Below are 13,819 nucleotides of genomic sequence, written 5' to 3'. Positions count from 1 at the left end.
GCACATGATATTCAATATGCTGTTACCATAAAATAATAGAACATTTAAGGGATTGTTCACACCAAACGTATTGTCCGCCGCTGACTGTGAGTATAGTCACAGTCGGCCTCAGTGTGAACGTCGACTCAATCTGCAGTACGCGTACTCACCAAGCCGACAATAGGCTATAGCGTACGATGCGCTACATGTGTGAACAAAAGAATACGCTCGTGTAGGTTCACACTAGATGCGTACGCTGAGCGGCCGACTATTCTACACATAAAAGAGCTCAGTATTCGAAGTAGTTGAAGAAGACGCGGCGGAGCGGCGGTGCGTACGCGGCGGAGCGGCGCTATTCGGCAACTGCGTCCGCGTAGCCAATCCGCGTCCGCCGTGCATAGTCGCGTAGTAAAATAATCGGCCACTGAGAGTCAGCTACAACAGACGACGTAACAGCGTATAGTCGGTTCGGTGTGAACGACAATTTCAATATATATGGAAAAGCAATAAACCGCGTAACGCGCGCTCACAGTCAGCGGCCGACAATACGTTTGGTCTGAACAATGCCTGAAACGTGAGTGACGCACGGATGGTCTAACAGTTTTATTTTTGTCTTCGGCATGGTGGTTTCAATTGGAGCCAATAAAATCTAATCAGTACGACCAATTTTTTACCAATATCATCTCCAGATTTTATCCCATTCATTCACTTAGAATGACCCTTTCGCTATGGGAGCTTCTATGTGTTTTCTAGAATAATAAATCAAAGTTATTTACTTCTGTTTTACCACGCGAACAAAGCCGTCATTTAATCCAATTGAAAACTGCAGACGAAGTGACACCATAAGCCACATTTTTTCCAGTTCAGTGCGGATTTCTAAACAACGCTCGTAGTAGACACACAAGGATGGGAAAAGGGCCAATTTAGGTTTGAATAAGAATAAAAAATATTGATAAAGTAAAACAAAATCTAGGTACGGACTAGTAATATAGAATCGCAAAGGCTGCATAATTTGTCGCTTGGATAACCTTTAGCAACTCTTCAAAGCCTTTTATCAAAACTTTTAAAGCTTTGCATCCGGAGGCAACTTGTTCTGAAGAAGCAACAAGCTCTCAAAGTTTATCCGTTATCGTGGGTAATGTAACGTGTAGAGATCAAAATTGAAAGTGAAATCAAACGGTTACTCAATTTTAAGCATCCAAAGTTTGAAGTTCACGATTTGCCTCATGGAGCTATTGAAATAACACAAATGCTAGCTTATGAAACAAGTAATTTTGGGTTTTATACAGATCTTCGATAAAATTAAAAATGTTATTCTTATTTAAGATTTCGAGGTCCGGCCTTGCCTCCTCGTCGTTTACAATGTTTTGTTTAACGTCTGGAAGCGTGGAACAATCGCAAATTATTTTGATGACCGCAATGTTTATGTCCATGTGCCAATTACTCTCACGTCGACCTTCGGCGGCCCTTAGCCTCACTGAATACGAGCGATGCAATAGGTCCTTGTTCGGCGTTAACTGTGCCATATGCCGAAACTGCGATCCGTTGTACTACCGTATTTGGATGTACTGTGTTGCAATAACCTACACATAGTGCTTTCATGAAAGGTTACGAAAGCATACATTCTATAATATGTATCCTTTTATGCTTGCATACTCTACGGGGTACCAAGTATAATATCGCTACAAAACTTTAGTTTGTTGCAATATTTCTCACGCCGTTGCGGAATCTGAGAAACAAAACAATATGCTATTTTAATTCACATCTAAGTTACAAACATTTAGGAACATGTGATCTTTGTTTATATGACAAACCTCCTACCTACAGGAAACTTACTTTACTTTAAACTTAAACTGCAAGACCTATAAATATGGACAATGCGATTATAATGATATATAATTAAATTCATGTCTTACTGATCATGTAAACTTTATACTCCGTTAGTACCAAACAACCATATAAAGATGGAGTCTAGTCGCTTTAAGATACGTAAGTCGTATATTGCAACTATTAATAAATTTTGCAGACATTCCCGATATCCCGGAGGATATCAAGAAGCTGCGGGCGCTGCAGATCGCGGACTTCAGCAGCAATCCCATACCGCGGCTGCCGGCCGGCTTCAGCCAGCTGCGAGCGCTCACGGTGCTCGGCCTCAATGATATGTCGCTCACCAGCCTGCCCAGCGACTTTGGCAGGTGAGATATAACATACAACTCTTTTATTTGTAAGCTACATTCCTTTAGTGTCAAGCCGAACGCTACTGCAAAAAGTTTTCGGTCATTTCTCAATGCTGACCTGTTTTATGAAAAAATTGACTGTGAATGCATACCTGCGTTGCGTTTCATTTTATAAATAAACTAACTAGATAAAACAAAAGATGCAATCCTGTGACTGATGTAACAAACGAGATTTATAACTAGATGTCACCGAAAATTAACTATAGTAATAAAAGTAAAGCAATTTTTTTATTAGGGCGCTGATTAATACCACTGTCCTAGTCCTGTTATGACTTATACTGCTTTGTAGTACTTGGCATGACTAATGATCTCCATACAATGAAAAAATTGTCTTGTGTCACGCCATACAAACGGATTGTGAGCGTTTATTGCTTGTTTTCATGTGGCAATTTGCTTTATGCACACGATGACTAGAAAATCATGAAACTATTGATATTAATAAAATTTTATGATGGTGCTGATACAACTGATAGGTTTAATACTGCAACGAGTTATGAAGTTGCTATAAACATAGGAATGTAGCTTTGATAAGAATGAAATCCCACTTGACTTGTTATCTGAGGAAAAAGCCAAATTCAGTTAAATGAGGTAGAAGTCAAATACTTATTTTGAGTAAAAGTAGAGTGTCTCTCTACGAATATTTTATTAGTCTCACAGGACTTTTCTTATAAGAAGGTAAACATAATGTAAGTACGATAGATACTAAAAGTACCAGAACCATGAGTTAATCCCAGGATAAGAATAACTTCAGTTACGGGGTCATGATTGGCTATTGTTCAAAGATTGAATCCAAAATCGCTTATTACAGATAACGCGATTAGTTTACTTTTACTTGCCTTGCCGCTAATTTCCTATGGGAAATTGATTTGTTTTGATATCGATCAGATGGCTTTTGTGAAACATCAACACCAAACTACGCCTTTCTAAAAGCGATTTACTGTTAAAAGTCTTCAATGTTGCTAAACCGAAATCCGAAAGGTCAGATTTTTTATTGTTGTTCTTTTAATCCAGATTTTCTCATACATTTTGTTGGGTCTTTTATTTATTTGATGTTACAGTACAGGTAAATAATTGTCTGTTTTTTAAGGATATTTATAGACATCTATTTAATCCCTATGGTTTAGTTACATTCTATTGGTGTAAAAACCAAGATGTACAGTAATTTTTCAGTGTATGTATTATGTATGTATGTGGGTACCTATGTGGCTACGTACAAGTAGTTGTTGTGTGAGGCACTTAAGCAGTTACCGTTTTAACATTCATAAGGTAGGGAATAGTGAGTTTAAATTATTCAGAAGATTTTAGCAGACTGTGACGTTCCTTTCGCAAAAATGGACGGAATATATTTATTTATTATTCAAGTCAGTCTTCGCGAATTCGAGTTACTGTTCTGATTCCACTAAATTATGAATTTCTTTCCATGTTACGTTTGGTGTGCTGAAGACATAATTAAATTTCAAGTCAACGAGATTTAATAAGCTTTGCATGTTGATAATAAATTGTCACTTAATATTTTCTAATCTACGTATCAGCTCTATTATAACCGTGAAAGTTATTCAGTTGATGATAAAAGTCACGAGTCTAGTACACTAACAAATTGTATGACCAAGCTTTATTTGAACTCAAGGCGAAAGCGAAAGTTGAACTGGAAAGCTATGGTCGGTCTCTTGGAATAACCTCGTATCGACTACGTCCAAACAAACAAATAATACGTTTGTAAAACTTGTTTCACGTTCTTTTTGTCTGAAGTACATTCTTTATTTTCTCTATAAGTAGCCTCTATTGTGTAATGCTTATGCCATTGTATTGAGATTACAAAGAGAAAAAAGTTGTACAACTACTTTTTATGTTTCATGAAATTGTTAAGTCGATGCTAATTTGTTAGCTAGTGGAGGTTCCAGAGGTACTTCTAAAGGTCCTACTATGTTGTCAATTTATGATTTTATAAAGGGAATCAAATATTCGGAACAACATTTGGGACGGTTCGGCGGATCGGAGCAGAGGAATAATAATCCATCCCATATTAAAACTAAAATTAGGTAAACGAGTTTTGCTAAAGTTCAGAGCACTTCAAACCTTCGAAATTCTGCATAACTGCAAATACTGGTTTTGGTGTTCGTAGTACTCTTACCAATATCAGCAAATTGGAAGCTAAAGCCTTTTCATTTACGTTAAGGGTCTGTAGATCCTAGCTGTAAGCTGATTACGGCGTAGCATTAACCTCGCAGATCGATTGATTAGCTTTTGCCTATGCACTTACATTATGCCTGCGTAAGATAAATTAGATCAGGAGTGTGCAATGTAAAGTTCAACTCGCGTATGTAAGTTGATACCTGCTTTATTAGCTGTAGAATTTATATGATCGTCACCGTCCAGTGACTGTATCGTACGCGTGATGCTGATGACTAATACCTTGTCTTGACAGCACCACATGTGCATGCAGTTCGCATGATGTTTCAATTATGCCGACATCGGGTTGCAAGTAACTTGAATTGATTGATATTCAATAACATCAATTAACACGTAAGCCGTGAACAGCCTTTTATAAACTAATATTAAACATTCATTACGTTTAAAAGCCCGTGGTTCAGCATAATGAATTCCCTGCAAAGTAAAATTACTTTATCAAGGACCCAATTTTGGGCCGTTTGGGCCATCACTTTGTGGTTCGGTTTACTTTATATTTTTGGAGCTCGTTGATAAACGAACGGTATATTTTACTGTAGATTCTATAGACTTCTGAAAATCACTCCCTGTACCTCATTGCCACAGACCTTTTAGCACAAAATGTGAAGTACATTAAATATAAAATATCATTAAACAATGGTTAGCAGGTCCGTTAGTTAAGTGTGTAACGAACGACGTGTAACATTACCATCGGTGCTTGAACCTGTTACTTCACATCACGCTGATTAATGTTTTCCTTTACGATTTAATTGACACATTACATCTTCTTCAAGCTCGGAGCTGTTTTCAAGATGACTTGTTTTTATTACAATAATAAACCTTATTTCCCGTAGCCATTAAAGATTTTTGATGATTGTTGCGGTTTAACATAGCATAAATTAACAAGAATACAGGTTTAATAACGTTCTATTTTAGAATTTGGGTCATGAACGTCGAACCATGATTACTAGAAAACGTACGAAGGTATCATGTTTACTCCATATTCTAATTAGTTGAGTTCATAAGCGGACTTAGTGTGAGTCAGAGCACGGTGGCTGTTGTAAAGAAACAGCGCTAAGTACTTTGACATCGACTACGGAATGCGGCCTCAAGGCTCTAAACAAACATGACGTGTGCTCACGTATTATCAGTCAACAATAGGGCTTTTCATAACACCAAAACATCAGACAATTGCTTAATATTTGCCAAGTTTCGCAAAAGGCAGTGAGGTAACTTTTGAACCTCTGAATTTGAATTAATACCCGAGTTGACTGTATGAGTTTATTTCCAAGAATGATGTGTAGGCCAAGATTCAACAATTTTCTGGAAATGCACCACAGGGCATGTTGAACATAAACCTAACGTTGTGTGAGCACTTAATCATTTATTTTAGTTGAATACTTACTTATTGACCTCTATGATTTGCTGTTTTAACATTTACTCGATAGTTTAATACTATCAAAGTCTAATCGTCCAAACAAATTCTGTACAAACGCAGTTAAAAATAATTTTGGTAGCTCCTACATAGTTTATCGGCCCTTCGCACTGAACAGCAAAGCACATGTAAATTCTTTGTTTGTTTATTTATATGATAAAGTTTAGTTTAAAATAACACGCGCTCTTAAACTGTATGTAATTTAAAACCTGTTTGAAACTTTAATAACATGTTGCTTCGCTAAAGGGTTTCTTCCACATTCCAAACAGGATAATTTTCTGTGTTTGCGAGACATGAATTTAAAAAGGTGTGCGTTAAATGCTTTAGAACTCGCTAGACTTATCTATTTAACCCGTACGTGTCTAGTCAGTTACTTCGTCGCCTGTCGCAAAATTACGTGCCGCCTCCGATATGAATTCCGTTTCTTTGACTGTTTCTTACGTCAACGTTCCACTTGTTTCTGTTATCAGCATCTTTGCGAAGAATTTGGTAATCGCCACAAAGAGCAGCTCATCATATACTCTGCTTTATCCTGTGTGTTTTGTGTTACTTCGTTGTATTCCCTTTAAGCGACGTAGTTTAAGCAAATACGATTTACACATCGTGACGTCGCTACCGGCATATAGCACAGCTACTATTTTTCAATATTCTTCTTAACAATGAGCTGAAATTACGGAATCTCATAAACTCGCATTTTCCAAGTTCTGAATCCGACAAACATTTTGTCTTCATTTCATTATCTTGTTATTGCTATGCAGACTTTTGGGGAGAACATTTTATTCGTCTGTGATGTAAGAACTCCCTATTCGAAATACGGATATTAGAGCACAATTGCTTCCTCAGTGTAATTTGATTTTGTTATGATAATAAATTAGTTTCCGACTACAAAACGAACACAGTTGTTTCTGTTTTGTCATTTCCTTATACATTTCTCACGATGCATTTCATAATTCTCTGAATCCGATGCCGTCTTCTGCAAGATTATTCTTAAATCAAAATAAAATACACAGACTGACTCTTTGTATACATTTGACTCTATTCCATGCAATGCGAGTTGTTTTATTAATACACATATCTAAAACATTAAATAAACACGTAGGATGCAGTATTAAAGGCTACAGTAGTGAAGAGCATATTATATTATTATTGGATTTACATTTTACTTATGCCTTGAGGTTTTGTCAAAGCTAAGAAAAAAATATTTGTGTTAAATTAACCTTGCAACGATGCAGTGGGAGTCGTTGAGACGTTGTCACTGTGGTAGTCGTTCTATTGTGTTTCCACCTCGCTGAATTGTCTCATCAAATTATTATGTCACAATTGCTGGCTTGTGAAGGTTACATGCTATTAAATTAATGCCTTACCTTTATTTACTATCTATAAGCGTTTTAATATAGGTCTTTTGTTCCTCTTTCCAGTTTGATCTCACTTCAATCACTTGAGTTGAGAGAAAATCTACTGAAGTCCCTGCCAGAGTCGCTGAAGAATCTTACGAGGTTACAAAGGCTTGATCTTGGTGACAATGACATTGAGGAGCTGGTACGTATATTTATGTTTATCTATTTGAGCTATTTTGACTACATATAAATCAAATAATATATAAACCTAACGTGTCGCATTTGGAATTTCAGCCGGGTTTCATCGGAGAGTTGCCCGCTCTGGAAGAGTTATGGTTGGACCACAATAAACTACAGTATTTGCCGCCAGAAATCGGCAACTTAAAGGCACTAATATGTCTAGATGTAAGTGAAAACAAACTAGAGAAAATTCCTGAAGAAATCGGAGGCCTGTCTTCCTTAACCGACTTACATCTCTCCCAAAACATGCTGGAAACTGTACCTGATGGTATCGGAGATTTATCCAAGTTAGCTATACTAAAGTTGGACCAAAATAGATTACATACATTAAACGAAAATGTAGGAAGGTTAGTATATCGCACTGTTTAAGATATATTTCATTTTGTTAGTTTATCTTGAGCTATTTATAACGCTAATGATTCCGTATTTCTCTTCCAGGTGTACAAATCTACAAGAGCTTATATTAACGGAGAATTTTTTAATGGAGCTGCCTAAGTCGATAGGGAATCTCAATGAGTTGACTGTACTGAATGTAGATAGGAATACCTTGGCTGAAATACCGTTAGAGATCGGAAATATGACTTTGCTCGGTGTGTTGTGCCTAAGAGATAACAAACTTACGAGATTACCGAACGAGCTGGGAAATTGTAAATCGCTGCATGTATTGGATGTTAGCGGGAACAGGTAAGTGGCATTACCACGATAAAATATACTCGTTTATTTAATTGATAAGGCGTATAATATGTATGATGCATAAATAAAGTTATTACGTGCAAACAAGTTTGAAACAACCTGGGCAGATTTTTGTTGCTGATAATTATGACATTGAATGACTGAATGGCGTACTTATTTATCTTTAGGTACATGCATAATCTCATTATGTAACAAAACGATCAACATTGCAAATGTAAATCGTAATCGGTACAACAATATTATACAATGAGAATGTAACTTATTGATGTCCTAATGATTTCCGTTGAATTCTTTACAAAAACAAAATGTATTCTCGGAACGGTTACTTTATTGCAATACTTATACGTGTTATTTAATAAGTGACTTGTAAGAGGTAGGAATCACGTACTAGTGGGTAGCTAGGCCAAGTCTAGCCGTTGTGACCCGCACGCATGAATAGCGGTCTCTGTAATGTCTCCATAAACTTGTGCTACCCGTTTTTCTTAGTGAGATAAGGTATGACTACCAAAAGGCTTGAGTATTATAATACAAAACAAGCAAATAATAGCAAGATGAACCTGTTTAGTTTCAGTGTTATTTGTGATTTTTTGAAATTTTATATAACTAATTTTCAAATTAAAATGTTTCAGGTTACAGTACTTACCGTATACACTAGTGAATTTGGAACTCAAAGCGGTATGGTTATCGGAGAACCAGGCGCAACCGCTCCTGACCTTCCAAACGGACAGGGATGAGACAACGGGAGAAAATGTCCTTACTTGCTTCTTGCTACCTCAGCTTAGTTATACACAGCAACCAGGTATGAAAGTGCCCTTAAATCATCGTACCGCTTTTGGTGTCCTGTCAGTAGAAACTTTAGTATGTAGTTGGTTCATACAATTTTCATCTTTGCTTCTCACTGGTTATTTTTCAATTTTGGAAGCCTTCGATTCATTTGTTTAAGAATATGATACTACATTTAATAATCGAGTGTTTTGTTTTTCTTTTTCATTTTTAATCTAATATTTTACTTTATAGTGAAAAGGAAATGGCATTGTCAAACAAAATTCATTTCTATCGATATGACATAGTAAAGAATATTGCCATTGTATATGTTTGCTTTTATGTGAGCATTTTGGTACTTTAAATGTCGTCTTTGCCAATGCTTTTCGTGCTTTTATTTAATTATGCAATATCAAAAGCAGTTCACAATACTAGTATTATAATACGTATACCGTTATCCGTTGGCCGAGTCTAAATTATTCGCAACATTCTTGAATATATTACTCGACTTACAAGTTCAAGGCAAACAAAAAGTAGTAACAACATGAAGATGGCTATCAAACTATACCGTTTTTGGGTGTCAGTGTGTATTTGGACATGCAACTCGGCCACTGCCCAAACCATGTTCAATTGATTTTCAACAAATATAATGGCCTATTGTACACGATATAATGATCATCATTCGCCATATAATGCAATACGAAAATATTCAATCGAACATCAAATTGCAATTTTATTGCTTAATTCTTAGCCAGAACTGAGTGATTCACGATTACATTTCTTATTAAATCAACTAAGCAATTTGACTCGTTTATAAAGTATTGTGAACTGTTTCTGTGCTGTTGTTGTTTTGTTTTTGCTGTGTAAATATACTAAATGCACTTGTCACACACGAATAGAGCTGGAACACACGTCTGAGGTCGGCAGTGGACACTGGTACAGGGAACACAGATTTAATTCACAATCTCAAGAGCTAGATAGAAGAGGTAAGGTTCACCGAAGTCACTACAATACAAATAAATATTGAATCTTTTATCGCTCTATAGAAAACGCTATAGAGATAACACGTCCATTTGATGGTAAAATGTGTGCTGCTGGTTTAATAACTAATTGCCAGTTCAGATTGCGAAAAGGCTCATTTAAAAAATTGGATTAAAAGAATTGTTTCCTGTTTCTCCTTGCTTTATGTAAATCCCTGTACAAGGAAAATAAAATGTGATTACAAGGAAACATGATTGTATAATAATACTTTACACAAATGTAGTGTTTACATAGCTAACTTTACAAATGTTTATTAAATTGAACAAATAAAAACCTCGCGCTAGTTTTACTATCAGATGGACGCGACGTTATCAAGGTTGAAATGAAGATACTCTATTATTATGACAATTTCGCACTGTTATTATTTTTTACGACACAACGCAATTCATGGTCATTATGCTATAGCACTGCACTCAATAGAACCGTAGTGTTGTTTAGTACTTATTTTAATTGTAACTATTTTCATTAGAAGCCGATTTTTTCAATCACCAGATAACTTTTATTTGAAGAATATTTTTGACATTTCGATAGATTTTATACAGAAAATATTTGAAACCGCTTTATTTATTCCTCAGGTAAAACTTAACTGATACTTGAAAAATCGGCCCTTCCTTACCTACACATAATTTATATTGGTAGTACGAATACAAGATTTGAAAGGATACTTTATCATACAATCATTAATCAATCATTGACATGATTTTACGCAATGTTAGATTGTGTTATATCATTTCGGCTTTTCATGTTTGTTTGGTTTGTGACGTAACGCTGCTGTGTTGTGATTGTCCTTGGTTATTTGTGTTCTGGTCTTACTAAATGGGAACATCATGTTAAATAATTCAGGTTTACTACTAAAAACTGATTTGCTAGAGATGCTATCGATAAGGTTTTATCACTTTGGGTTATTTATAGATGAGCAACTTAGTAGCTAGCAAGCACTCTCTATGTAACAGATATGTAAGTCTGATAACCTTTTGAACTCCACACTACGAAACGACGGTTACCTGCGCAGTAGTTAAATGATAATAGTTTTCCCGTATACTTGTACATTTTAAGCGCAACAAATAATAATTTCAAACAAGTTTTTCTTTCCACTAACTGAACTGATTCCACAGAATCGAGCATATCTCGCGATCGGGACTCGGACGACGAAAACTGGGAACAAAAGGAGAACTCTCGCACGCACTCCGTCAAGTTCACAGAAGATATGCCTGAAGTTAAAGAGGTGAGCTTTTGCTGTTGTCATTTGTTTAAAAAAAGTAGACTGTTCAAAAGAAGAACGAAATATACTGGGTACGCTAGACATAATGTATCTTCATGCTTCCACAATGCTGGTGACACGCTTAGAAAGAGGTGGAGGATTGTAGGCTCTTGGTACAGAACACATGTACGCGACAATATATCGAAGCACAGAGCTTACTTAGCACTGAGTACGATACTTGTAGCTTTAGAATAATCTCAGTATTAAATAACATATATTACACACATGTATAAATGTTATTAACGCTTAATATTTTAGCATGTTTCTGTTATTTGTTTTATACAAAACAATATGTTCCCACTTTTGATGGATGTATAGATGAAAGATTTGGTTTAAATGATATTCAAATCTTTAGCTCGTCCAGTAACTTCAGTATTATTTAGTGTAAGTTGCAAAACTAATATTTTATGTTTATTTATTTAATAAACTTTTTATTTTTTGTTGTATTTATCTTTTATTTGCATGTTTTATTGTGTTACCTGCGTCAGATATTTGAAAAAAAAAAATAATGACGTCAATGTAATCTTTCTGGTACTTATGACAATCCATTTATTTTATTTATTTTACATTTATTTGTTCAGACTGTAAATATTTGGTTACCATTTTTAGTTTTGTTGTCATTTTAAGGCGTATATGACGTCATAATGATGGATAAAATGCAATCCATTTAAATAAACAATATTTGTTGAAAACATACATAAATGTTATGAGTATTTGTAAATCCCAGATGTATATAGGTACTTCTAGAAACTTTCTAACATGTAGGATTTCAAATTTGTAACTACCCAACTACTTTTACCGTATATTAAACAAAAATATGCAATAGGTAATTGCGATACGAATGAATCCCATTTTATTTAATATCACTATCAAACAACCGGATTTATTTTGCTTAAGATAATGGATTAATTTCTGTTATGTTCAGGTAAATACAGTAGGAAAAAATAAATAGTAGATACACATGACGTAAATGACTGTTTTTATTTCATTGTTTAAATATGTATTTAATCAATATTTGCACATGGGTATGATGTAAAAACAACAGGATTTAAAATGTCAAATCGTCCGTAGAAACTGGTCGTGAAGTGTTCCTGGAACAGAAATTTGGTTCCATCGATTCAGGAGGAGGCTGAAGACGTGATGCCTTCTGACTCGTTCTTCGCACAACAGTCGATGCTTGCCTTCAGGCGGCCTATAAACGTAGTTCGCAAGCTAGTCACTACACAACGGAGGAGTTCCCTGCAACGACTCTCCTCCTCTATAACTAACCTCGCGGAGGTACGCGGCAAAGCGTCTCGTGGGGTGCATTCACAAATACCAACACTTACTAAATATCTATTACATTTCTTTACTATTTTTCTTAATTTCGTCTTTGATATAAGTACCTATAGTTTTAAATTTTTAAGGTATATTTGTCAATACCTAAATGCCATTTAAATACGTGACATTTGCCTCGCAATGGCAACCATTTGTCAAGCAAACACATAGTTAAAGGCAAACATTTGGTATATAAATGACTGAAGTGTATATTTTACATTTTTGAATATTTTTACTATGTACTTAAAATAATTTATCATATATTGAAACCAGCAGTGGAACTTACAACAAAGTACACTCAAACTTGTTAACAATATTGTGAATGCACTACCATCGAGTTGAGTATGCGCTGTCCGCCACTAAGCCTCTTGCTCTATCAGTATTTAGATAATAGTTTGTTTTCTTTGGAAGTAGACTAATGCATAGACAATTAGTGTTGTTTTACGTGCCGACGCATTGATATTTACTATTTTTTCTGCGTTTTGGAACATTCACACATCATTAACAACAATCAAGAGTTACGTCACACTAACCACACCTATTGACCTAGCACGGAATGACACTTATCAAAGCATCATTTTGAAATTATTGACACTTTACAAAAATCCAGACTTTAAATTCACGACGCATATTCTCAAACCACCACCACCTATTTTGAAACGTTCCTCCCAACTAATTCCACATTGCGCACAATATTTGAACTGCACTTAAAGTAGATTAGCTTTATGCCAGCAACAGACGTCGTGGTGTCACGAAGGAGAGACTGCGTGTGATATCATATCCTGTGAATAATGTCAGTCCGTCTCACATATTGCGACATTATGCGGTTAATAGGTTAAGTGACAATTATAATATTTCGGTACTTAGGTCAGGATTCTGAGTCTTGGGATAAGACATTGAACTTTTATACGTTCCATATGTCCTACTAATGTTATTAATGTCACTTCGTGTGCTGGATTTTTTCATGATAGTTGTACAATACTTACTGGATTACGTCACATTTTTTTAGGTACCGTTTATACCTATACCTTATCTGCGAAATAATTAACAAATACCTACCACTTCATAAGATTACCTACACACCCGCTTGCTTCGTAGACAATTGTCTTTATCACTAGCACAATAATAAATGCACAGCATATCTTGAATGGAGCAAATTTTAACTAATGTGTCATAGCATTCAGCAATATTTTGGAATATTTCTATTTATTGACTGATTTTTGCAATTTTTTTTTTCTACTAAAAACACAATATTAGCAACATTTTTATATATTTTTTATGAATTCACAAATAATGTGATATCGATGTTTTTTTTCTAGTTTTGCAGCACTAGCATGCGCATGATTACTTT

General features: G+C 35.4%; 1 protein-coding gene and 1 long non-coding RNA gene across 15 annotated transcripts in view; one reads left to right on the top strand and one right to left on the bottom strand.

Annotated features, from left to right (window-relative positions):
- Scrib (scribble) overlaps positions 1-13,819 on the top strand; it is a 68,216-nt gene that overhangs the window by 12,702 nt on the left and 41,695 nt on the right. For 12 of the 14 annotated variants that reach the window (XM_064037781.1, XM_064037784.1, XM_064037780.1 and 9 more), the window contains exons 3-9: positions 2,006-2,174; positions 7,236-7,356; positions 7,449-7,741; positions 7,833-8,078; positions 8,717-8,886; positions 9,749-9,835; positions 11,006-11,115. In XM_064037781.1, the coding sequence (XP_063893851.1) occupies positions 2,006-2,174; positions 7,236-7,356; positions 7,449-7,741; positions 7,833-8,078; positions 8,717-8,886; positions 9,749-9,835; positions 11,006-11,115 (1,196 nt within the window). Of the gene's footprint in view, positions 1-2,005; positions 2,175-7,235; positions 7,357-7,448; positions 7,742-7,832; positions 8,079-8,716; positions 8,887-9,748; positions 9,836-11,005; positions 11,116-12,263; positions 12,430-13,819 lie in introns of those variants that run through there. The other 2 variants (XM_049837097.2, XM_064037788.1) reach the window with 2 other exon arrangements.
- LOC135117754 (uncharacterized) lies at positions 12,108-13,647 on the bottom strand. Its single transcript, XR_010277127.1, has 2 exons — positions 13,118-13,647; positions 12,108-12,242 (listed from the first exon to the last, which is right to left on the bottom strand). It is a non-coding gene; the product is annotated as an uncharacterized LOC135117754 (long non-coding RNA).

The sequence above is a fragment of the Helicoverpa armigera genome, chromosome 14 (genome assembly GCF_030705265.1).
Source record: "Helicoverpa armigera isolate CAAS_96S chromosome 14, ASM3070526v1, whole genome shotgun sequence".
Classification (NCBI taxonomy): domain Eukaryota; kingdom Metazoa; phylum Arthropoda; class Insecta; order Lepidoptera; family Noctuidae; genus Helicoverpa; species Helicoverpa armigera.
This window is presented reverse-complemented; position numbering and strand designations above follow the sequence as displayed.